Here is a 26737-nt window from a genome sequence, read left to right as displayed (position 1 = left end):
TCCTCTTCCTGTGTCTAAGCTTTCTTGCATATCGTTGCATAAAGCTGATGAGGAATAGATGCTGAAGGATGGACTAGAAAAGACGTTTGACCAAAAGAATAAAGATTCTGACCTGCTCCATCTTCCACATTCTCCACTTCAGTGACGCTCAGGTTGATACGGCCGCGAAACTGGTACTGCGTTGCCTCGGAGGTTGCCAGGGCTATTATCGAATTCTTACGAGACAGTGTTCGTCTCCGGCTTTTCCCTGGCACCCTGAGTTGTGCACACACCACATTTACAAAAAAAACGAAAAACAGCACTCTCATTCACCTGCATTGTGTTTTCACATTTAAAAAAAACATCTCCAGGGGACACTACACATGTATGTAATAGTTAATAGAGACAGGATCAGCCACCAAACCAGCATTGCGTCAAAACTCAATGTGGGTTTGAAATATAGATGTAGATGGTGATTCTGTGCCTGATTCCTTACTTGCTCTTCTTCTTGCAGTAAACGAGGAGTGAGTCGAAGAGGAAGAACATCCGTTCCTGAATATTACCGGCAGATATCTTCAGCAGTGTACCCTGCTTCAGCATCTCTGAACAGGTGTCGGTGATGTTCGGGCCCTGTAACGGTACCACAGGAGGCAAATTAGTCAGTGAGCCTAAAACCCTGCTGTTCTTCAGGCTTATGGTCAAACGGTAATGTCTTTTTAACATCGGAGCAAAAGCTAGCAAAATAACAACTAAGTTAGTTAGTTAGTTAGTTAAGGCGTCGACACTGTAGCCACAACCGTTGCTCCCTGTCCTGCCATCTGTTCCATAATGATGATCCGTCACCATGGACTTCAATCTTGAGCCAATGTTTGTGCCTCCACCAGTAACGCGATTTGGCTGGTCCTGCTATCTCCCTTGATGGAGTCCATCCACCTTTTTAATGGCCTTTCTCTTGGTCAGGTGCCATCTACTCTTCCTTCCATGAGGATTTTTGGAAATCTGTTTTTTTGGAAAGCATCTTTCCATCTTTCCAGAAAAAAAAAGGAAAGTATCCTTTGAATGTGCCCAAACATTGAATGTGCAAGTCTTCTTTGTGTTTATACTCTCTGTCATTGTGTGTTTTACTCCGAGGGTTTCCTTTATTATAGTATTCCTTATTTTGTGCAGCCTAGTTACTCCCATTATTTTTCTGAGGCATACCATTTCCAAAACAAGGAGTCGATGTTCATCTTCTTGCTTTAATGTCCAAGTTTCTGATCCATACATCAAGATTGTGGGAACCAGGACTCTAGACAGTTCAACTTTGGTGTCACGTAGGATGTCTTTTGCCGTATAAATACTTTGTACCCACTGAAAAGCTCCCAGTGCTTTCCCAATCCTATTTTTGATGTCTTCGGTGCGAATATTGATGTTAATTTGATTTGTGTGTTCCCTACTGATGACTTGTATCTCTGTTTTTGCGATCTTGATCTTAATGTCCAGAGCACTATTGCTGCTGTAAACACAATCTACGAGGATGTGCAGCTGTGCAGGTCTTCTTCAGTCTCTATTTGTCTGCGAATCGTAGGCTTGATATAATTTTTTCTTGGATGTTAACTCCTTGCAGCATATCATGCAGTGCGTGCAGCATTACAAGTTCAAGCAGCAAGTTGAAGAGATGGGGTGTTATCACACATCCCTGACGAACCCCCAACTGTCATACCGAACCAATCAGTCAGATCTCCATTCACTGTCACTGCGCCTTGTTGGTTAGGTGAAAAGAACAAGCTGATTCAATTTTGCTTCAGGTCCAGATCCAGATATGTGGAATTCAAAACATAAACTGTTCAGCCTGGTGGAGGTATGTGCTCTACCGAGTGCCGTTCTTGTTCAAATTATGTTGTGATGAATAGTCTGATCTGGGTGACCACAGTAACATGCTGAAATTCCATTGATGGAGGTGGTGTGATGTTCTTGCATGGAGAGTACGGAACCTGTTGGGTGTAGACTACTATTTCCGGGGAAGGTCGAAGCCCCTTCATAAAATAACCTGGAGGCTCTTTTGTCGGATCGCTCACCAGGTCTTTGTTAGCAATGGTGTTGATTGTCCATAGATTGTGCCACATGTCCTTTGTGTGAAGCGCCACATCACTCAAAACATTTGCGGAACCCCAGAAAGGTTTACGTGACATGAGTCGCATATTTGGTAGATTCTGCAGGTCTTCGTGGATTGGAAGCTCTGGGTTAACTTTGAGGCGTTCTTGGACAGTGTACTGCTGAGATCTTCATGGTTGATTGCATGGGTAGCAAGGGCAAGATCATCAGCGTAGGCAAACTTTCTGGAGATAGTACAAGGCATGTCACTCACATATACTATATGTTAAAGAAGATTGGAGCTAAGACAGACCCTTGCGGAAAAGCATCATTCAGAGTCGTTTTTCAGCTTGTTTGCTCTCAGAGTGAAACCCTGTATCTTCACTGAAATTAATGGGATGTGGATATAGCACAGATATGGTGAGACAAATGGATGCTCCGGTGTTGTCGTACTCTGTATCCTCTTCCTGTAAAATACACACCACACATAAAAAGGTCTTATTCAATATTATCATTCTTACCTCCCAGCCTTCTACACTCCCCTGCCAGTCTTGCAAGGCCTCCAGCTGTTCAACACGCCGCTTTGTCTCATTGATGCTCGAACAGATGCTCTTCATGGCATCCAAAGCCTCGGACACAGACTCATAATCAACGTGACTCTTCGGCGTTCTTTTCAGCAACTCCTGTTGTTTATGAAGTAAACAGTCAATAAGTTTTTGGTATCGTAGATTATGAATCTAAAAGTCAAAGGTGATGCGGTCTCTGGCAAGCTGAAAACAAGCTGTAAATAAGGTCGACTAAGGAAGAGGCAATACATGCATAGTTGCCAGCTGGTTGTTCCAAAACTAGTCTTGTGTTAGACGTTTACCATTATAACATCATTGGGCCACCTCATCAGGTTAAAAACATTTAGGAAGTTTTTAAGAGTGTTCATCTCCATTAGATGCAAGTTAATACAATGCGCAAGAGCTGGCACACAATGGATAATCTGCAAAGATAGTTTACAAAATCAGTGCAGGATGACATAATCATATGTTTCTAAATTTACAAACTTGCTTATGCACTTCACTAAAAAAAAATGTTGAAGTGCAAATGACATGGAAATGAGCATACGCAGTCTATATTTGTTTTGAAAACCAAGATGTAGACAAAGTATTGACCCAGTCTCCACCCTGCTTTGGCGACAGGCTCAAATGGCATCAGCACCTGTTCAAGTCCTGCTCTGTTCTGCTTACTTCTCCTCTACTGTGCTCTCAAACCTCTCCTTTTGGTGACACATTGATCTACCCCGCCCTCTTCCCCACCTTCCCTCCTCCTCCACCTGGTTCTGCCGAGAAGTCATCAAACATGCAAAGTCATGAAATCCATCATTGCTGCTGATGTCATCTTTTCTGTTTTCAAACAAGCTGAGCGACAGAACGTTGGAGCCACACAACTCTGGCTATGCTGCTACTCCTCTCTTAGCAGTTTGGGAGCCCTCTATCTTTAACAAGAGGTCTGGACCGTATTCTTGGACATATTTCAGGTATTCAACATGGTCTGGCAAACTGCTCGACTTTCCAAGCTCTCTGCCTGTGGCATAGAAGGCCGTCTTCATTTTGGAATTCTGACTTACTCCATTCAAATCATCAATACATTGCAATCCATGCAACCCTCTTCAGCCTTCCAAAAGAGGCTAGGGTGCTCCATGGCAGTATGTTGGCCCATTCTTGCACCTCGTCTCTATATTAATGACCTGTCGGATGCCCTGGTAAACCCTCTCTTCCTTCTTGCAGATTACTCCACATTGCATGGTAAAGAACACTATTCCTCTGACAGTGAGATTGATAGAAGCTGCATCACGCTCTGATGATCTGGAATGAGTTAGAATAGATGCTTGTCTGAAAAATGGGACATGCCATTCAATCCAAGGTAAATCCAAAGGTCTCACCCCATCGCCCTGGAAGAATCGTCAAACTAACTCACTTATCTGTGTCCATGGTCAGTCACTTTAATAAGTTTAGTGTATTGAACTTCTAGGCCTCATTATCAGCCATAACCATTTCTGGGCTGACATATAGCAAAGCTGGTGACCTCCAAAGCAAGCCACAGACTGGATATCCTCCATGGCTCCAAGTCTATCCTTGAAACATCAGAACTACTTATGGCCTACAAGCCAGAATGGTCTAACCACCTTTAGAGGCCATTTTCCCCTGCAGAGCAGGGGTTGGCCTTTTTTGGGCACCTTGGTCCCCTTTTTGTAGCAATGTTTTATGGCCGGATGCCCTTCCTGCCACCAACCTTCCTGTCACTCAACCTTTTGGGTCTCACTATCTGCCATGATCTTTCCTGGGAAAACCACATTTCAAATCTGGCCTCCAAAGCCAGTCGCCATCTGGGCATCCTTCATCTTGCGAAGTCCTTCCTTGGCACACCTGAGCCCCTCACCACATACAAGGCTTTCATCCGCAGCTCTATGGAATACTGCTCTCCCCTCTGGGCTGGTGCTCCTGTCTCACACCTAGCTCGTCTTCACGCTGTTGAAACCAAAGCGTTCAGAATCATTGGAATCTCCCGTGATGAAGCTACCTCCGAGGGCCTTTCACTTACTCACCGCAGGCAGGTTGGTGGTCTTTCTGTCTTCTACCGACTCCCCTCCGGCCTTGCTCCTCCAGCTCTCTCTGTGCTCTGTCCCCCAAATATTCCTGGAGGTCGCACAAGATCTGCCTGCAACCCTCTTATGGTTAAACTGCCAAAATCAAGACTCTCTGCTCACCTTCACTCCTTCATTCCTCTTTTCTCCCGCCTCTGGAACAAACTCCCCCACTCCCTTCAATCCCACTCCTCCCTCCAGGTCTTTAAAACAGCTGTTCACCACCATCTCTTATCTTCCCCCATCCAAAACCTTGATCTTTTCTACCCCTGCTAGTTTCACCCCAAATCCTCTTTTTTGAAATACCAACTTCTTTCCTGGAAATCCTTGGTATCCTTGTGTTTATAGTTCGCCCACCCCCCCCCCCACCCCTTCCCACGCCACCTCCCCCCAAGCCCTCTCCCTCCCACACATTACTGATGTCCCTCACAAATGTTGTGTTTATGTGCTTCCCCTTCTCTCCCCATCTCTTCTACCGCTCCCCTTTTTATATACTTTGGTTGTTTGTCTGTTTGATTTGTTTGTGTGATAAATGGGCCCTACCACCCCAGCTCTCTTTCACGAGCCTCGATTATGTATCCAAAAAAACAAAAAAACCCTGTTAGTTGCCTCTTGCGACACAAAGGGAATTACCAGTGAGCTGGTACTCAAATTTGCCGAACTCAGAAGGATGAACAGGCTGAGGTCAACCCCCCTGGTGTTAATTCAGTGATCGACTGGGATTCGAACCCAGGATCCTAGGATCCCAAGCCGGCACCCTAACCTCTAAGCCAACACTAGGCACCAGGCATAAGCCAGAATGGTCTTATTGAAAAAAAAATCAGAACTACGTAGCTCAATGGTGTATTGCTCATTCATATGAGTGGTAGCCTCACAATCACATCCACCACTCTTGCATGCTGTGGAAACTAAAGCACTCAACATCATTGGCATCTCCCACGATGAGACAGAAACATTAGGAATATCGCTCTCACATCATAGACAGGTCGGTAGCCTGTTTTTTTACTGCGTCTCCTCTTGTCTGAGCAACATCTGCTGCTTCTGCCTACCACCCCAGCTCTTCCCAAATGCACACGTTATTCCACCTACATCTTTCTTGTTAAACTTCTAAAGTCCAGTCTGACCAGTCATCTCCACCTTTTTCTCCCATTTGTGGAACCACCTTTTCTGAGGATATTCAATCGTACTCTTCTCTCCAAGGCTTCAAGCAGGCGGTGCACCACCATATAACATCATCGCGAAATCCTATACATGATCCTTTCTAGCTCCATTAACCCTACTGAACCCTAGCCTCATTTGTGGAACTGCAGGCTGATGATTTGCAAGATGGGACATTGCACTAATGAGCATGCCAGCCTTAAGCGGGATATTAAGCTGTTTACTAGAATTCACTGTCAAATCTTGAAGAACTCTCCAGTTTTGGATGTGGAATCTCCCAACGTGAAATCAACAACAAGTGCGCCATCCTCTGAGGTTTCATGCAGTACAACTCCCTACTATGGACTTGTGATTCTGCTTCCAATCTTTCCACCTTGAAGTCCTGGAATTAGAAGCTCAATGTCATTAGAATCTCACCTCAGGAAGTCAAGTCTCTCATTCTGTTTCTTGCTCACCTGTCGACTGGTTTGTAGCCTTGAAGTTCTTTATTGGCCCTATTATGGTCTTCCGCCTCCTGTCCTCTCACCTCTCCATATAACCGCTGCCCCTCCACAACTCTTGCAAGTGCCATGGGTTCTGCCAGAAACCCAAACCTTGTTACCCTGCGTAGTGCGTAACTCTAAACTCAACGCCCATCTCCATTCTTGCATACCCCTCTTTTCCCGCCTGTGGAACTGTCTTACTGAGTCTGTTGTATTGAGCTCTTCCATATAGGATTTCAAATCTTCTGCACTCCACTACCTCATGATCTTCCCCATAACCACAACTGAGCTTTACTACACCTGGTGAGACTATGTTCTCAACCTTCTGCACTTCCTCTCCTTGTGCTGTATTGCATCAATTTGTTTGCTGTCCCACTGTCTTTCCTTTTCCACAATGTGTCCATTGATCTGTTGCTCCACATTATTCTGCTCTTCGATGAATATTGATACTGGTATAAAGATTGAAAAATGTGCATTATTTATGTGCACCTTTAGAAGCAAAGGGTACTTGCATATCCGCTGCACCGGGTACATGAGATAACCTTCCAGGGAGATTTCACTGTACTGCTGCCCCCACAACATCATGCACTCCTGCAAGGGTACATATGATGCTCATATACAGTTAGCATGTAAAACATACATGTAGGATACATACAAAAGATGCAAAAATGCACTGCAGGGTCGAACACTCAAATGCTTGGTCAAAATGTTTTGGATGCAATTTTGAACACTGCAAATGCGGCGTTTATCAAGCAAGAACTAGGCAGATCATATTTTTAGCTCTCCGCAAGCCTCAATCCTGGTCACCACTCTTCCCTCATGCCGACCCTACCCAATGCTTCACACAATATCAGGATCATCGTTTAAAAAACATTTAAATAAGGAACAGAAATCGGTCTTACCAGGAAGAATGACTGAACAGATGGTATCCTACAGATGTCTTGGTAGAGTTTCTGTGCTTTCTCATTGTTGCTGCAATAATGTTGGTACACATGAAATCGCTTGATCTAAAAGAGAAGAACAGGCAGAAAAGTACCGTGAATTCATGTCAGGATCTTACAAAGTATCGGGCAAGGTTATCCGTGTGAAACATTCATATGAAAGTACAATATTATTGCTAACAGACCACTGAGTAAACTCCACTGGGCTGGCAGGATGGCCAAGAGGTACGCACACTCGCCTCTAAACTATCTAACCTGGGTTCAAATGTTGACCAGCTATAAACTGTAATCTTGGTGTTTCGCAGACAAGGTAATGCCTCAATGAGTGTGCCATCCTTCGAGTGGACAATAAACTGGGCACCAATGGCATCATTAGTTGATGGACGTTAAAGATCCGGCAGTATCCTTCGCAAAGAGTGGGTGAGATAGGGGCATGCTGCATATGAAAGAAGAAGTAAACCAATGTAGGGAAGGATAGTAAATGCTTAGCAACCAACTCGTGGTCCTGAGTGTAAAGCGAGTCGTTAATCTCTACGGTGTAGTAAGCTATGTCCTTACAAATGGGAGGAAACAGGATCCGAGCTCGTGCTCGGGCTGAGGCTTCGGCTGCAGGCAGGCTTCGAGTTCCTGAAGAAGTTCCCTGTGCACCGCAACAATCTCCTCAATATTGCCAAAGAGCACCTGTTCCACAATGAAAAGGGAAATACAATGCGTGCCCATATTAGGTGTCATTTTTGTTGTCTAGAAAGACAATTTTTTTTGTACAACCAACAGAGTCTTTGTCAGGGACATCCTTTTACCAAACTTCTCATCACAAGCATCATTCTACTGTATGCGCTTCACCTGGAATAATGCATTCACCTCCACATGGTAATACTCAACATTAACTCCTGCAACTTATAAAGCCCATGAAGGAGATTATCAGAGTTTCAGTGCTCTAGTCTATGACTCAGAACCAAGGCCTTTATTCGACTTGGGATGTAAAACTGCCAAGGTACATGAAACTATTTTAAGCTTGTCACTTATGATGTGTCACTTCTTGTTTCCACGGATAAAAATCGAAACATGACTGTACAAACATATGCATGGACGTGATTTGATACGCGGCGTGATAATTTTACTCCTTTCTGGGTTACAACATTGTGATATACCTGATATGATTATATGCACAAACTGTTGGCAAGCATAAGTTTTAGGTAAGTATAAGTATTGGAACAAATGACCGATAGGTGTTTGTTGTTGCTCAGGTGTTTCTTGTTGTATTGATTGTTTTGACATTTAAAAAAAAAAGACCTGTGAATGTCTTGTCTTGGTTTTAGCCTTTGCTTTTGCCTTTGGGAGTCTGCCTTTGGTATCAGTAGGCATAAACCAACATGAAGACCAGAGAACTGTCTATGAAAGAAAAACAAGCAATTTGGAAGCTGAAAGAGCTGAATAATTCAATTAGAACCATATGACAACAACTTGGCATAGAAAATATAACAATTTGGAATATCTTGACAAAGAAAGAAACCACTCGTGTACTTAGCAATAGAAATCGGCCATGTCAGCCAAGGGAAACAACTGCAGTTGATGACAGAAAAATCATCAGAGCTGTGAAGAAAAACCCCAGACAACTGTCAGTGACATCACCAACAACCTCCAGAGTGCAGGGGTGAAAGTATCACAATCTACTGTTTGCAGAAGACATTGACAGCAGAATTACAAAGGCTACTCCGCAAGATGCAAACCTCTCATCAGCACCAAAAATAGAAAGAGCAGATTAGAATTTGCCAAGAAGTACAGAGGTGAGCTAGTAGAGTTCTGGAACAACGTTTTATGGACAGGTGAGACCAAGATAAACCTTTATCAAAGCTATGGGAAGGTGAAAATGTGGAGAAAGGAAGGAACTGCATATCATCCAAATTATACTACATCAGCTGTGAAGCATGGTGGAGGTCATGTCATAGATTGGGCTTGGAATTGCTGTCTTTGGACCTGGCTCATTCATCTTTATCGATGAGGTAACTAATGATGGCAGCAGCAGAATGAATTCGAAGTGTACAGAAACATTTTGTCTGCCTATGTACAAGAAAATGTCTCCAGACTCATTGAGCAGCGCTTCATCAGCAAAACGACAATGACCCAAAATACACTGTGAATGCAACGAAGGATCAGGAAGCATCACAATCAATACATCATCACAATATCATCACAATATCATCACACTGATGCAATACAATTCATTTTACAATACGATACAATACAATACAAAATTTAATGCAATACAATTCATTCAAAATAATTGTGAATCATCACAATACAATGCATCAGGGGGACAAAGTGGAAGGTTTTAGACTGAGCAAGTCAATCTCCTGATTTAAATCTAATGGAGCATAATTTCACTTGCTGAAGAGGAGACTAAACTCAGAGACCCCTCAAACAATCAACAACTGAAAATAGCTGCAGTAAAGACTTGGCAAATCATCCCAAAAGAAGATACCAAAAGTCAGGTTATGTCAATGGGTCACAGGCTCGATGTAGTCATTACCTGCAAGGGATATGCAACCAAATAATAAATATTATACTACTTTTAATTTACTTTGAGTTAATCTGTTCCAATATGTATGCTGAAATGGGGGAAGTGAACATAAAAAGTGCTATTGTTCAACAACAGTAAATATCCATAGAAATAGCAATAAATAAAAGCTGACCATCTGTACTCTTGCCTCATATTCATCTTTTGATCTCAAATCAAAATTTATTAAGTATATACTGCAGCAATAATAACAAATTTGACTTCACTTTTTTTTCACTTATTGCTGATTTTTATTCAATACTTATGGAGGGTACTGCATGCCGGAGTGCATCGAGTGGATATGGCAAGACATGAAAGTCTAAATAGTCTCCTCCCTGCTTCCTGATGTAGAATTCAGCAGCTAATTTAGCCACACAGTGCATTCAGAAAGTATTCAGACCCCTTCACTTTTTTCACATTTTGTTATGTTGCAGCCTTCTGCTGAAATCGTTTAAATTCATTTTTTCCCTCATCAATCTGCACTCAATACCCCATAATGACCAAGACAAAACAGGCTTTTAGAAAGTTTTGCTAATTTATTAAAAACAAAAAACTGAAATATCACATTTACATAAGTATTCAGACCCTTTGCTATGACACTTGAAATTTCGCTCAGGTGCCTCCCATTTCTCTTGATCATCTTTGAGATGTTTCTACACCTTGATTGGAGTCCACCTGTGGTAAATTCAATTGATTGGACATGATTTGTAAAGGCACACACCTGTCTATAAAAGGTCTCACAGCTGACAATGCATATCAGAGCAAAAACCAAGCCATGAGGTCGAAGGAACTGCTTGCAGAGCTCAGAGACAGGATTGTGTCGAGGCACAGATCTGGGGAAGCCTACAAAAAAATTTCTGTTGCATTTAAGGTTCCCAAGAGCACAGTGGCCTCCATAATTCTTAAATGGAAGAAGTTTGGAACAACCAGGACTCTTCCTAGAGCTGGCCGCCCGGCCAAACTGAGCAATCGGGAGAGAACGGCCATGGTAAGAGAGGTGACCAAGAACCCGATGGTCACTCTGGCTGAGCTCCAGAGATCCTGTGTGGAGATGGGAGAAACTTCCAGAAGAATAACCATCACTTCAACACTGCACCGATCTGGGCTTCATGGCAGAGTGGCCAGACGGAGGCCAAAAAGTTCAATCTTGGTTTCATCAGACCACAGAATCTTGTTTCTCACAGTCTGAGAGTCCTTTAGTTGCTTTTTTCAAACACCAAGCGGGCTTTCATGTGTTTTTCACGGAGGAGAGCCTTCCGTCTGGCCACTCTGCCATAAAGCTCAGATTGGTGGAGTGTTGCAGTGATGGTTGTCCTTCTGGAAGTTTCTCCAATCTCCACACAGGATCTCTGGAGCTCAGCCAGAGTGACCATCGGGTTCTTGGTCACCTCTCTCAGCAAGGCCCTTCATCCCCCGATTGCTCAGTTTGGCCGGGCGGCCAGCTCTAGGAAGAGTCCTGGTTGTTCCAAACTTCTTCCATTTAAGAATTATGGAGGCCACTGTGCTCTTGGGAACCTTCAATGCAGCAGAGATTTTTTTTGTAGGCTTCCCCAGATCTGTGCCTCGACACAATCCTGTCTTTGAGCTCTGCAGGCAGTTCCTTCGACCTCATGGCTTGGTTTTTGCTCTGATATGCATTGTCAGCTGTGAGACCTTATATAGACAGGTGTGTGCCTTTCCAAATCATGTCCAATCAATTGAATTTACCACAGGTGGACTCCAATCAAGGTGTAGAAACATCCCAAAGATGATCAAGAGAAATGGGGGGCACCTGCGCTAAATTTCAAGTGTCATAGCAAAGGGTATGAATACTTATGTCAATGTGATAATTCAGTTTTTTATTTTTAATAAATTTGCAAAACTTTGTAAAATCCTGTTTTCTCTTTGTCATTATGAGGTTTTGAGTGTAGATTGATGAGGGGAAAAAATGAATTTAAACGATTTCAGCATAAGGCTGCAACATAACAAAATGTGAAAAAGTGAAGGGGTCTGAATACTTTCTGAATGCATTGTATAATGTTGGTCCATGTCCTTTTTTTATTAATTCGTGACTCGTGCTTGCGTTCCTGAGTGAAGGAAGAGATCTGAGATCACCCATCCCCTTACAGATCCTTATCCTTGACGCCGCTATACAAAAAGTAATGTTTCCTAATCTCGAATGCGGGAAATCTGTGAGAAACATGTTGGAAAGTGAGTCATTTGGAAAGAAGAAAATCCAAAAGAGAATGCGATTACAGATAGTTCGTGGCTGATGGTATTGCCCAAATTTGGACACCCAACTAATTCCACGACAAGCTCTGTAACTGTGAGAGAGCAAAACCAGCCGACACGCATGGGAGGTTAACTCTGCAGTACCGAACCATTAGCTAACGGAGGAAGGTCTCATTTTCAATGGGTCTCGGTGATCTTTCGTGAGAGACATCAAAAGTTGTTAAACGTTAGTATGGAGCAAGAGGTGTTCAACTCTTACCCCAGACTGAAACATCAAAGCTGATGAATGGAAGTCGAGTTTTAAAAAAAAGGAAGTTTTCAAATGGCTACAGGGCCTAGCAGGATCAGGAAAGGTCGGCACCTCTGAATATTGATGATTTTATTTACCAATCCATCCCTTCCTGCTGTTGGATTTGTGGTTTTTCCTGAAAAAAAAACACATATGAAGGACATTTTAAAGGTTATAGGAATCAGATACTAACATAGTACTAGAGATTCCAAAAAAGTACAATGAGGTTTGTGTGTAAAATAATAAATACATTAATATATTATCTTACCAATTATATATATTGTTGCGAATATGGAACTTGGCCTCCATATCCGCTTGTAAATATTCCCCTATTTCCCCAATACTCCCCAACTATCCCCAATCCCCCATTCCCTAGTCCCATTGTCTGTAAACAACACTCTGTAGAACCGACCTTCCCCTCTTTCCCCCATTAAATGTCGTGCCCAGGTCCACCGCATCTCACGTAGACAACTTTCGGACATCTTGCTAGTTATTCTTAGTCTATGTCAGTTAAGGACTCGTTTCCATTAATTCTGACTCTTCGTTGCACCAGAATGTGATTATATGGCACCAGTAGTGAGTTTAGGACCTTCCCATACCTCCTCCCATCTTCTTCCCCAAACAACAACAACAACTACAACTACAACAACAACTACAACAACAACTACAACAACGGCGCGCGCGGGGAGTGTGCGTCCTCACTCCGGCTCGGTTAGCCGCCATTACCCATGCGCTCCACGGGGTTACCACGAAGGGGCTGGCTGTCAGCTCCTCGTCAAGGGCGGAGCCTGGTAAACCCCCCGCACCCAATAAGAAGGGCGGACCGATTCCATCTGGGGCGGAGCTAACGAGCCGAGGGCGTGTCACTCCCCGCCGGATATACGCAGCGACTTACCGGATGTGACGTGAGATGCGCCCCCAGCTTGGAGAAAGAGAAGTCACTACCTCCGAGCGCTGAGAGACCTCCTGCATCTTTTGGGCCGCGCTATCCTGTCCCTGAGCACAAGGTGCACCTTGTGCTGGCCATCGAATACCCGCTTTCCTTGCCATCAATCCCCGTGTGAGTCAGTTTTTGTCCTGTTTATCTGTGGTCTGTCGGGAATAAGATAAGTGTGTCTAAGTGCCTGCCTTTCTATGCTGTCCCTCTTGTAGTTGTAATCTGACCTTCCGCCCTAATATAACCTCCTCCGGAGGTCTTGAGAACCGTATCCCTGGTGTCGTGTCATTTTAATCCCAGCCGTTGTGTCCTTTTCCATCATTGATTTAGCATAGCGCGACTTAGTCAACGTTCGAGCATAATCGGGTAACTTGTGCGGACACGGCGGCCATTCCGCTCGGCCCACCATAACATCAAAGTCGTGTCTGTAACAATTGGTGTCGAGGAGTGAGATTGGACCCGGAGCGCGTTTACGCGCTCGAAATTATAAAGGCGAAATTTGATTGTGTTTTACAAAATATAAAAACCCGAATTTTGAAAGTCGCGCTATGGCAGACCAAGTCGGCTGGGGCCCGGTAGTGGAGAGTGAGGCAGGGTCGGTCCAGGACCAAATTGAGGGACGCGAGGAGAGCGAAGCAGCGAGGGTAGCAGACGCACAAAATGGCGCCTCGCTGGTCACCGCGCCCGCGACCGTGGCAGCGCCCCTGGTGGATTCGAACCTTTTCCTCCTGCAAATGAGGGCCTTTATGGAACAAATGGGAGACCAAATTGGAGGTTTGAAAAACAGTATAGAAGCTCAGGGTGAGCGATTGGAGGGCAAAATAGGGGTAATGGGAAACGAAATGGGGGTAATGAGGGACGAAGCGAGGGGTACCAGTGAGAAGTTAGACAATAATTTTGAGGGGTTAGACAACGGGATAAAAGAGGTGAGAAATGGGTTAATGGGGGTAGAAAACAGAATGGCCGCTCAAGAGAATCAAATGGAAGGGATGCAAAAGGGGTTAGAGGGGGTAGAAAATAGAATGGCTGCCCAGGAGAATCAGATAGAGGGAGTGAAAAATGGGTTAGAGGGGTTAGAAAACAGGATGGAAGGCAAATTGAGGGACATGAGGGACCAAGCGGAAAGGGAAGTTAACCAAATGGGGCAGCAGATAGAGGGGGCCAGAATGGGGGTAGAAACTAAACTGGATGCTCACAGGGAGGAAATGGAGCAGATGAGGGTGGCATCTGGGCAGGAGATGCAAGTGATGGGAGAGGAGATCAGAAGAGGAGTGAGTGAGGAGGTCGGAGGAGTGCGCGAGGAGGTGAGGCACTGTAAGGAGCACATGGAGAAGGAGGTGAGAAAGGGGACTGTAAAGTTACAAGGGGGCATAGAGGACCTGACGCAGGAGGTGGAGCAGCTGACGGTGGGACAGACGGAGTTAGTGGAGCAGGTTCAAAGGAACACTGCAGTATTAGGAGGTTTGAAAGCGACACAGAAAGAACTAAAAGACGACTTGATAGCGACGAAGAGGGAATGTCAGATGGTACGTGAGGGACTGACAACGAGGTTGGACGAGGTGATAGAGGTAATGGAGACGAAGGACCGGCAGGTGAGGACGCACATGGAAACGGTCAAGGTAGCCTTGGAGGACGAGCTTGAGGAGACGTACCGGGGAATAAAGGAGGTGAAGCAGAAATTAGAAGAAGTGGAAGAAGGGGTGAGCGAAATTAAGAAGCGACGGAGGGAGGATAAGAAAGAGATAAAAGAGGAGATAAAAGAATTGGTCCAAAGTCTGTGTTTGGATCGTGATGATGTGCTCAATAACCGGATGAGGGATTCGCAGGTGATGGAGGAGAAGCGAAGAGGAAGAGGACCCGGTGTAAGTGGTGACCAATATGGTCGTGCGTATGATGCGCCAGGGGATTTAAGAAGCTTGGGGGTCGAGATGGACCCGGGTGTTCGTGAGAGGCCGTTGGTGAAGTGTGCGACAGGTCTGGTGTGCGAAAGAGGAGGTGTGCGAGAAAGTCCGACTCTGGGGTGTGTGAGGAAAAAGTGTGTGCCAAGGAGTGAGGGTGCTGGCGAGAATGAGTCGGTCGTAGCGCGTGTGCGAGGGAGCACATGGAAGCGCGGTGTGGTAAGTGTTACAGAGGGTGTGACGGGAGAGTGTGCGCAAGAGTGTGCGTGAGAGAGGTGTGTGACGGACAGGTGCATGAGGAAAGAGTACGCTGTCAAAGGCAAGGAAGAATGCACACCTGTGGTGAGTGTTACAGAGGGTGTAACGGGAGAGTGTGCGCGAGAAAGGTGTGTGACGGACAGGTGCATGAGGAAAGAGTGCGCTGTCAAGAGTAAGGGTGAGTGCGCTGTCAAGAATGGAGGTGAGAGTAGTGAGAGTGACAAGGAGAGTGAGTTGGTTGTGACAGGTGAGCGAGGATGTACACCTGGGATGGAAGGATGCACACCTGGAATGGTAGAGCGTGAGTGGGAATGCACGCTGGAGTTGGTGGTGAGGCACGTGGTTGGGTGTGCGAATGAGGGCACACCTGTGATTGTCACAGAGGAGGTGACCGAGGAGGGGGTGCGAAGAGGTGTGTTGGTGAGGTGTGCTACCAACGAATGTGTGCCAAGGTGTTCGGTGGCCAGGTGTGTGACCAAGGCTGTGAGTGGAATGGGTGTACCTGGGTGTGTAAGGAAAGGTACGAGGAGCATGGAAACGGCTGGATGTGTGAGCAAGGAACGGGCTGCGGGGTGTAAGCATGCAGGTGAGGCATCGAAGGTAACCGGGTTAGAGGTTAGGTCGACTTTTAGCCGAATCGGGCCCTCGGTGCGTGCTGGGCCTCGCTTTGAACGGCCGCGTCCGTGCTCCACTAGGCGGAGCGGGCGGCTGGATAGGAAGGGTCGTCATGGCGACCACTTTTTGTTGAGGCATTCCGGCAGGTCGAGATCGGGACATTGGATGGCTCCACGCCGAGATGGTGCGTGGGATCTCGGCCCGGGTAAGCCCCCGTCCCTGCACCGAGTGCCGGACGCATCCAGCCGCTGGCACAGAACAACCCGCATTCATGGCTTGGCTTTACGAAGCCGGGCTTTGGATAGGAATTGGCGCACCGAGAGGCAGTAGTGAGTAGACTGTGTGATGAGGATAGTGTTTTGGACCCAAAATTAGAGAAAAACAAAATTTGATGATTGGCAAGGGATTGGCAGTAGTGATTGGCAGATGATGGGTAGTGATTGGCAAATTTTTAATTTGTTGAAATTTGATGTGCAAAATTGGTAGTGAGAGATGGGCCCGGTGGGTAAGGCTGGCATCCCTGCCGCCCTTCCCATAGTGGGGGCAAAGGAGCAATAGCTTATGGGGTGTATGGCAGTGAAAACTAGCCCGGGTGGGTTAGGTTATATGTGTGTAGGGACCTGGAAGATGACATTAGGTGACGTTAAGGTTAGATAGTGACTGATACCTGTAGTGGGGACGCAGGTAGTTTAGTGTGGATGATAATGACGAGGGAGCGCAATAGTTTAAAGGGACGACTGGGACGCGCAAGTTTCAGAAGGGAGTAGTTAGCTGAGATGATGCCGTGTGTGTGAGAATTGAACAGGTATGATTGCACAGGTGTGCAACTGGACAGGTGTGTGGAGCAGTGTGTGAGTAGTGAGTGTTGTGGATCAGCGCGAATGCGCTTGGGGAGAGAAGGGTGCAGGTGGCACCAGGTGTGAGAGCACAGGTGTGCAGGTACAGGTGTGTGGAGAGAGTTGGAGTAAGTGGTACGGAGTGGTGTGCATGGTGCGAAGGTGTGGATGGGGGAAGAGTGGACCCCTTTCACGAGTACCCGGGGCGGGTAGTGTAAGTGTTAGGTAGAGGGAATAGGTAAATTGTGGTTGGATATTGGCATTTGTGGTGCGGTTGCAGAATGGTGTTGTGGATGGGTGCATTAGTGTTGTGGAAATGGCTGGGCGTGTAGCCTGTTAGTGTGTGTAGTTGGTTGGGCACTCCACCACTGTGAGGATGTCGGCCAGGTGAGGCCGCAGGTGGGCTCTGGGAGCCGGTAGTTGTGAGTGGGTGCCTGAGGATCCCGGGTGTGGATCGGGTAGCCCAGTGCCAGAGAGGGCACCGAGTGGGGAGAGCGCCAGAGGGCCTTCCCCAGGTAGTTAGGTTAGGGTAAGGAGCAGGTAAGCTCGGAGGCAACTGCAGTGGTGGAGGTGTGCAGGTGGGTAGGCCCGCTGGGAGAGGTACACGCCACAGCCCAGAAATTGTGCGAGGGCACCGGGAGATGAATCGGGGGAGTGAGACCCCAAATTGAAAAGCACCACAGTTTGGCCAATGGGAATTGGTTTTTAGAACCCATAGTGTAAGAGGGCCAATGGTTTGGCTGGAGAAAGACCCCGGGTAGTGTAAAGTTGTTAAAGTCATTTAGGAAATAGTTAGGATTGATGAACCTGTCGCACCATACGCAGCCACTTACCTGTGGTGATGATGACTCCACACCTGTGTTTTCTTTGTTTTGTTGCAGGAAATGAGATTGCTGTGGATTGGTGAGACGCATCACGACGTGGATGAGACATTGGGGTGATTCCATCTCTCCCTCCCTAGGAGGGACTGATGATGAATTGGAGATGGCAAATTTTGATGAGAGTTGAAAATGGCAAATTTGATTGGTTAGGAGGGAGAGAAGACGAATTTGGTATATGGGAGGAACGGGGAAGACAGTAGGGATGTTTGTTGATTTGTAAAGTAGATGTTTATGGGTAGTGTTGTGTTTTGTGGATACAGTAAGGGGTAAGGGAGGGGACATGTAGGTTACCTGGTGGGGGGGGGGGCGTACTGTAGGAACGTACCTGTCTCACCTGGTTCCCATGTGCCCCCAGTGTGCATCACCTTGTATTGCGTGCACTTTTGCGCCCTTACCACCTTACTCACTTGTCTTCTTCTTTTGTCTCCCACCTCCGAGGATCTGGCTTTGGGGTAGAGAGAGAGGAGAGAGAGGTGCTGGCTACGCAGTTGTGGGCCTGCACTTTCGCTGCTTGCTGCCGGGATCGATACACCATATGGACCGCAATTTTGGTGGCCACCCACAATGGACCGCAGTTCTTTTGCGGCCAAGCACCACCCATGGATGGACCTATGGGTCAACGTGGCACCTATGCCATACAAGGTGAACCACTAACAGTTGGCCCCCTGACGGCCACAATAAAGAAATGGACGCGGTTGGCGCCTTTCTTTATTTTTCTAAGGAAGTAAGAAGGCCAAGTGCACCACACGAAGGCAAGACCAGCGGCAGAACATCGGCCGGCTGCGACACCACACAATAATCACTAAACACTTTATTGGTGCACCGGATGGTGCTCACTGTGTGATGGGGTGGTGCTTTTGATGCTTGGAAGGGGTGCTCTGCACATTATTAAAGGCCGTAGGCCACAGAGCACTCGTGGGTTGGTGTATCGATGCTGGCATGCGTGCTCTCTCTATGCATAACATCTGCATGTGTTCCTCCAGAAACAGGTCCTGGATCGTAGTGTAAATAGCAGCGTAGTCTTGTAAATAATGCTCCCTACCGGCTGTATGTTTAGTTTGCGAATTCTTTCCGGATTCGGTTATCCTGTGGGGGTGTTTCTGTGAGGAGAAGGGTGGAACGTCGCAGGGGGACATATTTACTCATTTGTGAATATCTGTAAAACTGTCGCACTCAGGGTAGAGTTAATAGTAGAGGGAACTACATCTGAGTGGCACACTAAAATAGGTAAAAATTTATCGGGTCGGGACGCCCCGAGGGTAGAGAAGGGTGCAATGTTGCGAATATGGAATTTGGCCTCCATATCCGCTTGTAAATATTCCCCTATTTCCCCAATACTCCCCAACTATCCCCAATCCCCCATTCCCTAGTCCCATTGTCTGTAAACAACACTCTGTAGAACCGACCTTCCCCTCTTTCCCCCATTAAATGTCGTGCCCAGGTCCACCACATCTCACGTAGACAACTTTCGGACATCTTGCTAGTTATTCTTAGTCTATGTCAGTTAAGGACTCGTTTCCATTAATTCTGACTCTTCGTTGCACCAGAATGTGATTATATGGCACCAGTAGTGAGTTTAGGACCTTCCCATACCTCCTCCCATCTTCTTCCCCAAACAACAACAACTACAACTACAACAACAACTACAACAACAACTACAACAACGGCGCGCGCGGGGAGTGTGCGTCCTCACTCCGGCTCGGTTAGCCGCCATTACCCATGCGCTCCACGGGGTTACCACGAAGGGGCTGGCTGTCAGCTCCTCGTCAAGGGCGGAGCCTGGTAAACCCCCCGCACCCAATAAGAAGGGCGGACCGATTCCATCTGGGGCGGAGCTAACGAGCCGAGGGCGTGTCACTCCCCGCCGGATATACGCAGCGACTTACCGGATGTGACGTGAGATGCGCCCCCAGCTTGGAGAAAGAGAAGTCACTACCTCCGAGCGCTGAGAGACCTCCTGCATCTTTTGGGCCGCGCTATCCTGTCCCTGAGCACAAGGTGCACCTTGTGCTGGCCATCGAATACCCGCTTTCCTTGCCATCAATCCCCGTGTGAGTCAGTTTTTGTCCTGTTTATCTGTGGTCTGTCGGGAATAAGATAAGTGTGTCTAAGTGCCTGCCTTTCTATGCTGTCCCTCTTGTAGTTGTAATCTGACCTTCCGCCCTAATATAACCTCCTCCGGAGGTCTTGAGAACCGTATCCCTGGTGTCGTGTCATTTTAATCCCAGCCGTTGTGTCCTTTTCCATCATTGATTTAGCATAGCGCGACTTAGTCAACGTTCGAGCATAATCGGGTAACTTGTGTGGACACGGCGGCCATTCCGCTCGGCCCACCATAACATCAAAGTCGTGTCTGTAACAATATATATATATACTAGCTCGGCTCGCTGCGCTCGCCTCACGAAGCGTCGTTACTGAGGAACGGGCTTGTTTTAGCTGAGTATAATGACTGTACCTGAGTTGCTGTGTTGTCATGATTTACACCAATCATAATACAAACAATTAATTTACACAAATGTATTTGTTGTGTTTGTGATATTACATTTTTATAGACAATTTAGGTTGAATGTTTTTTTTTTCAAGAAAGAACCCCTCAGCACACACATAGGGGCGGGGTAGGTGCAGACTGGAGGTTTGGGACGATTACACCTCACCACCACGTAATTCAAAACACCTCACCACCAAGTAATTCAAAACACCTCACCACCAAGTAATTCAAAACACCTCACCACCAAGTAATTTAAAACACCTCACCACCAAGTAATTTAAAACACCTCACCACCAAGTAATTTAAAACACCTCACCACCAAGTAATTTAAAACACCTCACCACCAAGTAATTTAAAACACCTCACCACCACGTAAATCAAAACACCTCACCACCATGTAATTTAAAACACCTCACCACCACGTAAATCAAAACACCTCACCACCATGTAATTTAAAACACCTCACCACCACGTAAATCAAAACACCTCACCACCATGTAATTTAAAACACCTCACCACCACGTAAATCAAAACACCTCACCACCATGTAATTTAAAACACCTCACCACCAAGTAATTTAAAACACCTCACCACCACATAAATCAAAACACCTCACCACCATGTAATTTAAAACACCTCACCACCACGTAAATCAAAACACCTCACCACCATGTAATTTAAAACACCTCACCACCAAGTAATTCAAAACACCTCACCACCACGTAAATCAAAACACCTCACCACCATGTAATTTAAAACACCTCACCACCAAGTAAATCAAAACACCTCACCACCACGTAAATCAAAACACCTCACCACCATGTAATTTAAAACACCTCACCACCAAGTAATTCAAAACACCTCACCACCAAGTAATTTAAAACACCTCACCACCAAGTAATTTAAAACACCTCACCGCCACGTAAATCAAAACACCTCACCACCATGTAATTTAAAACACCTCACCACCAAGTAATTCAAAACACCTCACCACCAAGTAATTTAAAACACCTCACCACCAAGTAATTCAAAACACCTCACCACCAAGTAATTCAAAACACCTCACCACCACGTAATTTAAAACACCTCACCACCACGTAATTTAAAACACCTCACCACCATGTAATTCAAAACACCTCACCAACAAGTAATTCAAAACACCTCACCACCACGTAATTCAAAACACCTCACCACCAAGTAATTCAAAACACCTCACCACCACGTAATTTAAAACACCTCACCACCACGTAATTCAAAACACCTCAGACCCATGTAATTCAAAACACCTCACCACCAAGTAATTTAAAACACCTCACCACCACGTAATTCAAAACACCTCAGACCCATGTAATTCAAAACACCTCACCACCAAGTAATTTAAAACACCTCACCACCAAGTAATTCAAAACACCTCACCACCACGTAATTTAAAACACCTCACCACCACGTAATTTAAAACACCTCACCACCATGTAATTCAAAACACCTCACCACCAAGTAATTCAAAACACCTCACCACCACGTAATTCAAAACACCTCACCACCAAGTAATTCAAAACACCTCACCACCACGTAATTTAAAACACCTCACCACCACGTAATTCAAAACACCTCAGAACCATGTAATTCAAAACACCTCACCACCAAGTAATTTAAAACACCTCACCACCACGTAATTAAAAACACCTCACCACCACGTAATTTAAAACACCTCACCACCATGTAATTCAAAACACCTCACCACCAAGTAATTCAATACACCTCACCAACAAGTAATTTAAAACACCTCACAGCCATAAAACACATAATAAAAACACCTCACCACCACAAAATTAAAAACACCTCACCACCACGAAATTGAAAACACCTCACCACCACAAAATTAAAAACACCTCACAGCCATAAAACACGTAATAAAAACACCTCACAGCCATAAAACACGTAATAAAAACACCTCACAGCCATAAAACACGTAATAAAAACACCTCACAGCCATCAAACACGTAATAAAAACACCTCACCACCACAAAATTAAAAACACCTCACAGCAATAAAACACGTAATAAAAACACCTCACAGCCATAAAACACGTAATAAAAACACCTCACAGCCATAAAACACGTAATAAAAACACCTCACCACCACGAAATTAAAAACACCTCACAGCCATAAAACACGTAATAAAAACACCTCACCACCACGAAATTAAAAACACCTCACAGCCATAAAACATGTAATAAAAACACCTCACAGCCATAAAACACGTAATAAAAACACCTCACAGCCACGAAATTAAAAACACCTCACCACCACGAAATTAAAAACACCTCACAGCCATAAAACATGTAATAAAAACACCTCACAGCCATAAAACACGTAATAAAAACACCTCACAGCCACGAAATTAAAAACACCTCACCACCACGAAATTAAAAACACCTCACAGCAATAAAACACGTAATAAAAACACCTCACCACCACGAAATTAAAAACACCTCACAGCCATAAAACATGTAATAAAAACACCTCACAGCCATAAAACACGTAATAAAAACACCTCACAGCCATAAAACACGTAATAAAAACACCTCACCACCACGAAATTAAAAACACCTCACAGCCATAAAACACGTAATAAAAACACCTCACCACCACGAAATTAAAAACACCTCACAGCCATAAAACATGTAATAAAAACACCTCACAGCCATAAAACATGTAATAAAAACACCTCACAGCCATAAAACACGTAATAAAAACATCTCACCACCACGAAATTAAAAACACCTCACAGCCATAAAACATGCAATAAAAACACCTCACAGCCATAAAACACGTAATAAAAACACCTCACAGCCACGAAATTAAAAACACCTCACCACCACGAAATTAAAAACACCTCACAGCAATAAAACACGTAATAAAAACACCTCACCACCACGAAATTAAAAACACCTCACAGCCATTAAACGTGTAATAAAAACATCTCACCACCACGAAATTAAAAACACCTCACAGCCATAAAACACGTAATAAAAACACCTCACCACCACGAAATTAAAAACACCTCACAGCCATAAAACATGTAATAAAAACACCTCACAGCCATAAAACATGTAATAAAAACACCTCACAGCCATAAAACACGTAATAAAAACATCTCACCACCACGAAATTAAAAACACCTCACAGCCATAAAACACGTAATAAAAACACCTCACCACCACGAAATTAAAAACACCTCACAGCCATAAAACATGCAATAAAAACACCTCACCACCACGAAATTAAAAACACCTCACAGCCATAAAACATGCAATAAAAACACCTCACCACCACGAAATTAAAAACACCTCACAGCCATAAAACATGCAATAAAAACACCTCACAGCCACGAAATTAAAAACACCTCACCACCACGAAATTAAAAACACCTCACAGCAATAAAACACGTAATAAAAACACCTCACAGCCACGAAATTAAAAACACCTCACCACCACGAAATTAAAAACACCTCACAGCAATAAAACACGTAATAAAAACACCTCACCACCACGAAATTAAAAACACCTCACAGCCATAAAACATGCAATAAAAACACCTCACAGCCATAAAACACGTAATAAAAACACCTCACAGCCACGAAATTAAAAACACCTCACAGCAATAAAACACGTAATAAAAACACCTCACCACCACGAAATTAAAAACACCTCACCACCACGAAATTAAAAACACCTCACAGCCATAAAACATGTAATAAAAACACCTTACAGCCATAAAACACGTAATAAAAACACCTCACAGCCATAAAACACGTAATAAAAACACCTCACCACCACGAAATTAAAAACACCTCACAGCCATAAAACATGCAATAAAAACACCTCACAGCCATAAAACACGTAATAAAAACACCTCACCACCACGAAATTAAAAACACCTCACAGCCATAAAACAAGTAATAAAAACACCTCACAGCCATAAAACACATAAAAAAACACCTCACAGCCACGAAATTAAAAACACCTCACCACCACGTAATTCAAAACACCTCACCACCACGTAATTCAAAACACCTCACCACCACGTAATTATAAATACCTCACCACCACGTAACTCAAAACACCTCACCACCATGTGATTTAAAAACACCTCACCACCACATAATTCAAAATACCTCACCATCACGTGATTCAAAACCACCACAACAGTTATTAAAAACACTTCACAACCACCGAAACAAAGGTTTGAGGGAGTCGTTAAGTGACAACACAGACACTGCCCAGATGTGTAGATTCATAGATAAATGACTGTACCCGAGTTGCTGTTTTGTCATGGTTTAAACCAATCATAATTCAAACAATTATTTTGCACAAATGTATTTGTAATATACGTGATATCACATTTTATAAACAATTGAAGTTGAAAAAAAAAATTCACAAAAACATTCCAAAAAAAAAAAAAAAAAAATTGGAAAAATTTTCAAAAAAATACCCTTAGGACATACCGACGGGAGAGATATGTGCATTCCAGAAGTTTGGTACGATTTCACAAAAGTTTGAGAAAGTAGTTCAGTGACAAGACAACACAGGACAACACAGGACAACACAGGACAGACGCTGCACAGATATATATATATATAGATAAATTGTACTAGCATGATAAAAAAAGAAAGAAAGATTTTGGTGTTTCTCGGACGATTGGGAGTATCTAGTTCTGAGTACATTTTGAATGGCACTAGTAATGCCAATAAATGAGGTTTAATAAAGGTGCTGTTAACATTTGATGTCAACTCGTGATGTTACCACGTGCTGTTTTGGTGAGTTCTCAAGTTATACCACTCGTGATGTTACCACGTGCTGTTTTGGTGAGTTCTCAAGTTATACCACTCGTGATGTTACCACGTGCTGTTTTGGTGAGTTCTCAAGTTATACCACTCGTGATGTTACCACGTGCTGTTTTGGTGAGTTCTCAAGTTATACCACTCGTGATGTTACCACGTGCTGTTTTGGTGAGTTCTCAAGTTATACCACTCGTGATGTTACCACGTGCTGTTTTGGTGAGTTCTCAAGTTATACCACTCGTGATGTTACCACGTGCTGTTTTGGTGAGTTCTCAAGTTATACCACTCGTGATGTTACCACGTGCTGTTTTGGTGAGTTCTCAAGTTATACCACTCGTGATGTTACCACGTGCTGTTTTGGTGAGTTCTCAAGTTATACCACTCGTGATGTTACCACGTGCTGTTTTGGTGAGTTCTCAAGTTATACCACTCGTGATGTTACCACGTGCTGTTTTGGTGAGTTCTCAAGTTATACCACTCGTGATGTTACCACGTGCTGTTTTGGTGAGTTCTCAAGTTATACCACTCGTGATGTTACCACGTGCTGTTTTGGTGAGTTCTCAAGTTATACCACTCGTGCTATTGCACAGAAAAGCTGTCAAGCAAATATCTCTATTTCTTCTCATCATTAACAGTTATCTGAGGCTTGGTGAGGAGCTTGTACATGCATCACTTGGAGGACGAGGACATTCGGTTACTTTTCATTAAGTAGATGAACACACTATGCGATTTGAATCTGGTATCCCAGCAGCTAAGTGCTCAGAGGGGAGCAGGAAGCATACCAATATACCTTGATCCACCATTTTTTTGGTTTCAGCAGGTGGATATCTCACCTGTGCCGTTTCCTCGGTTATGTTCTTGTCCACCTTAAGAATGGCGCTGTGTCTCATTCTCTCCAGAGAGGTCTACAAGAGGTATAAAGGAAGGTTAGGTAAGCAGGTGGAAATATGCTTGAACCCGATAAGCACTCCGCAGCACAGAAACCAGATTATTCACAGGAAAAGGCAAAATCAAATCGGTTGTTGTGATAAACAAGCAGCTGCGGTTCAATAAACCATTCTGTACTTAGTCCCAGGAAGAGTGCTGCACAAAAGTAGGATTGAGAATTCCATTAAGTTTGCCATTATTGATTTGATATTGCACTTTTACAAGGAGCAACCTGTAAATGGCAATGGCACCGATTCGGGTCGAAGGGCCCTTGGCAGTGCAGGAAGCAGGGTGTCGTGCATGAGGCATTAGGGTGATGTAATCAGTTGTTATGTACGTGCCAGAGGTTGTACAAAACACAGTAACAAAATGGTGTACCGATATCAACACAATACTCTGTACGACTCGGGGGTGTCAAAGCCGATTATTAGAATGGAAACCAGATTGTGACTTGTACAGACATGTGCATGTTTGCATCTGTGTGACGTTCACTCCGCGATGTTTACAGCATGCTGAGACTTGTGAATGGTGAGGTCGGTCTTGGACCACTGGGTATTCATAGTCTCGGTATCGGTATGGGTATTCATATAGAACCCACAGTACGCTTGCTCTGTCAGACGAAGTAAAAGTATTTTGTAAAAAAAAACACTTGTGACTTCACGTTACTGTCTGTCACAGCTCTGGCTGTATCTGACAATGTACAAACTGTTAAATAGGACCACAAATTT

At 44.6% G+C, this 26737-nt stretch overlaps 1 protein-coding gene across 1 annotated transcript in view; it reads right to left on the bottom strand.

Moving 5' to 3' along the window:
* Positions 1-26737, bottom strand: part of LOC137436690 (phosphatidylinositol 3,4,5-trisphosphate-dependent Rac exchanger 2 protein) — a 139990-nt gene that overhangs the window by 90315 nt on the left and 22938 nt on the right. The window contains exons 2-8 of the mRNA XM_068130688.2: positions 25916-25987; positions 7824-7946; positions 7227-7331; positions 6814-6915; positions 2574-2735; positions 476-609; positions 113-255 (exon numbers count right to left, since the gene is read on the bottom strand). Coding sequence (XP_067986789.2) covers positions 113-255; positions 476-609; positions 2574-2735; positions 6814-6915; positions 7227-7331; positions 7824-7946; positions 25916-25987 — 841 coding nt within the window. The remainder of the gene's footprint in view (positions 1-112; positions 256-475; positions 610-2573; positions 2736-6813; positions 6916-7226; positions 7332-7823; positions 7947-25915; positions 25988-26737) is intronic.

Source organism: Myxine glutinosa, chromosome 11, assembly GCF_964187855.1.
Source record: "Myxine glutinosa chromosome 11, kmMyxGlut1.1, whole genome shotgun sequence".
In the NCBI taxonomy this organism is placed as follows: Eukaryota; Metazoa; Chordata; class Myxini; order Myxiniformes; family Myxinidae; genus Myxine; species Myxine glutinosa.
This window is presented reverse-complemented; position numbering and strand designations above follow the sequence as displayed.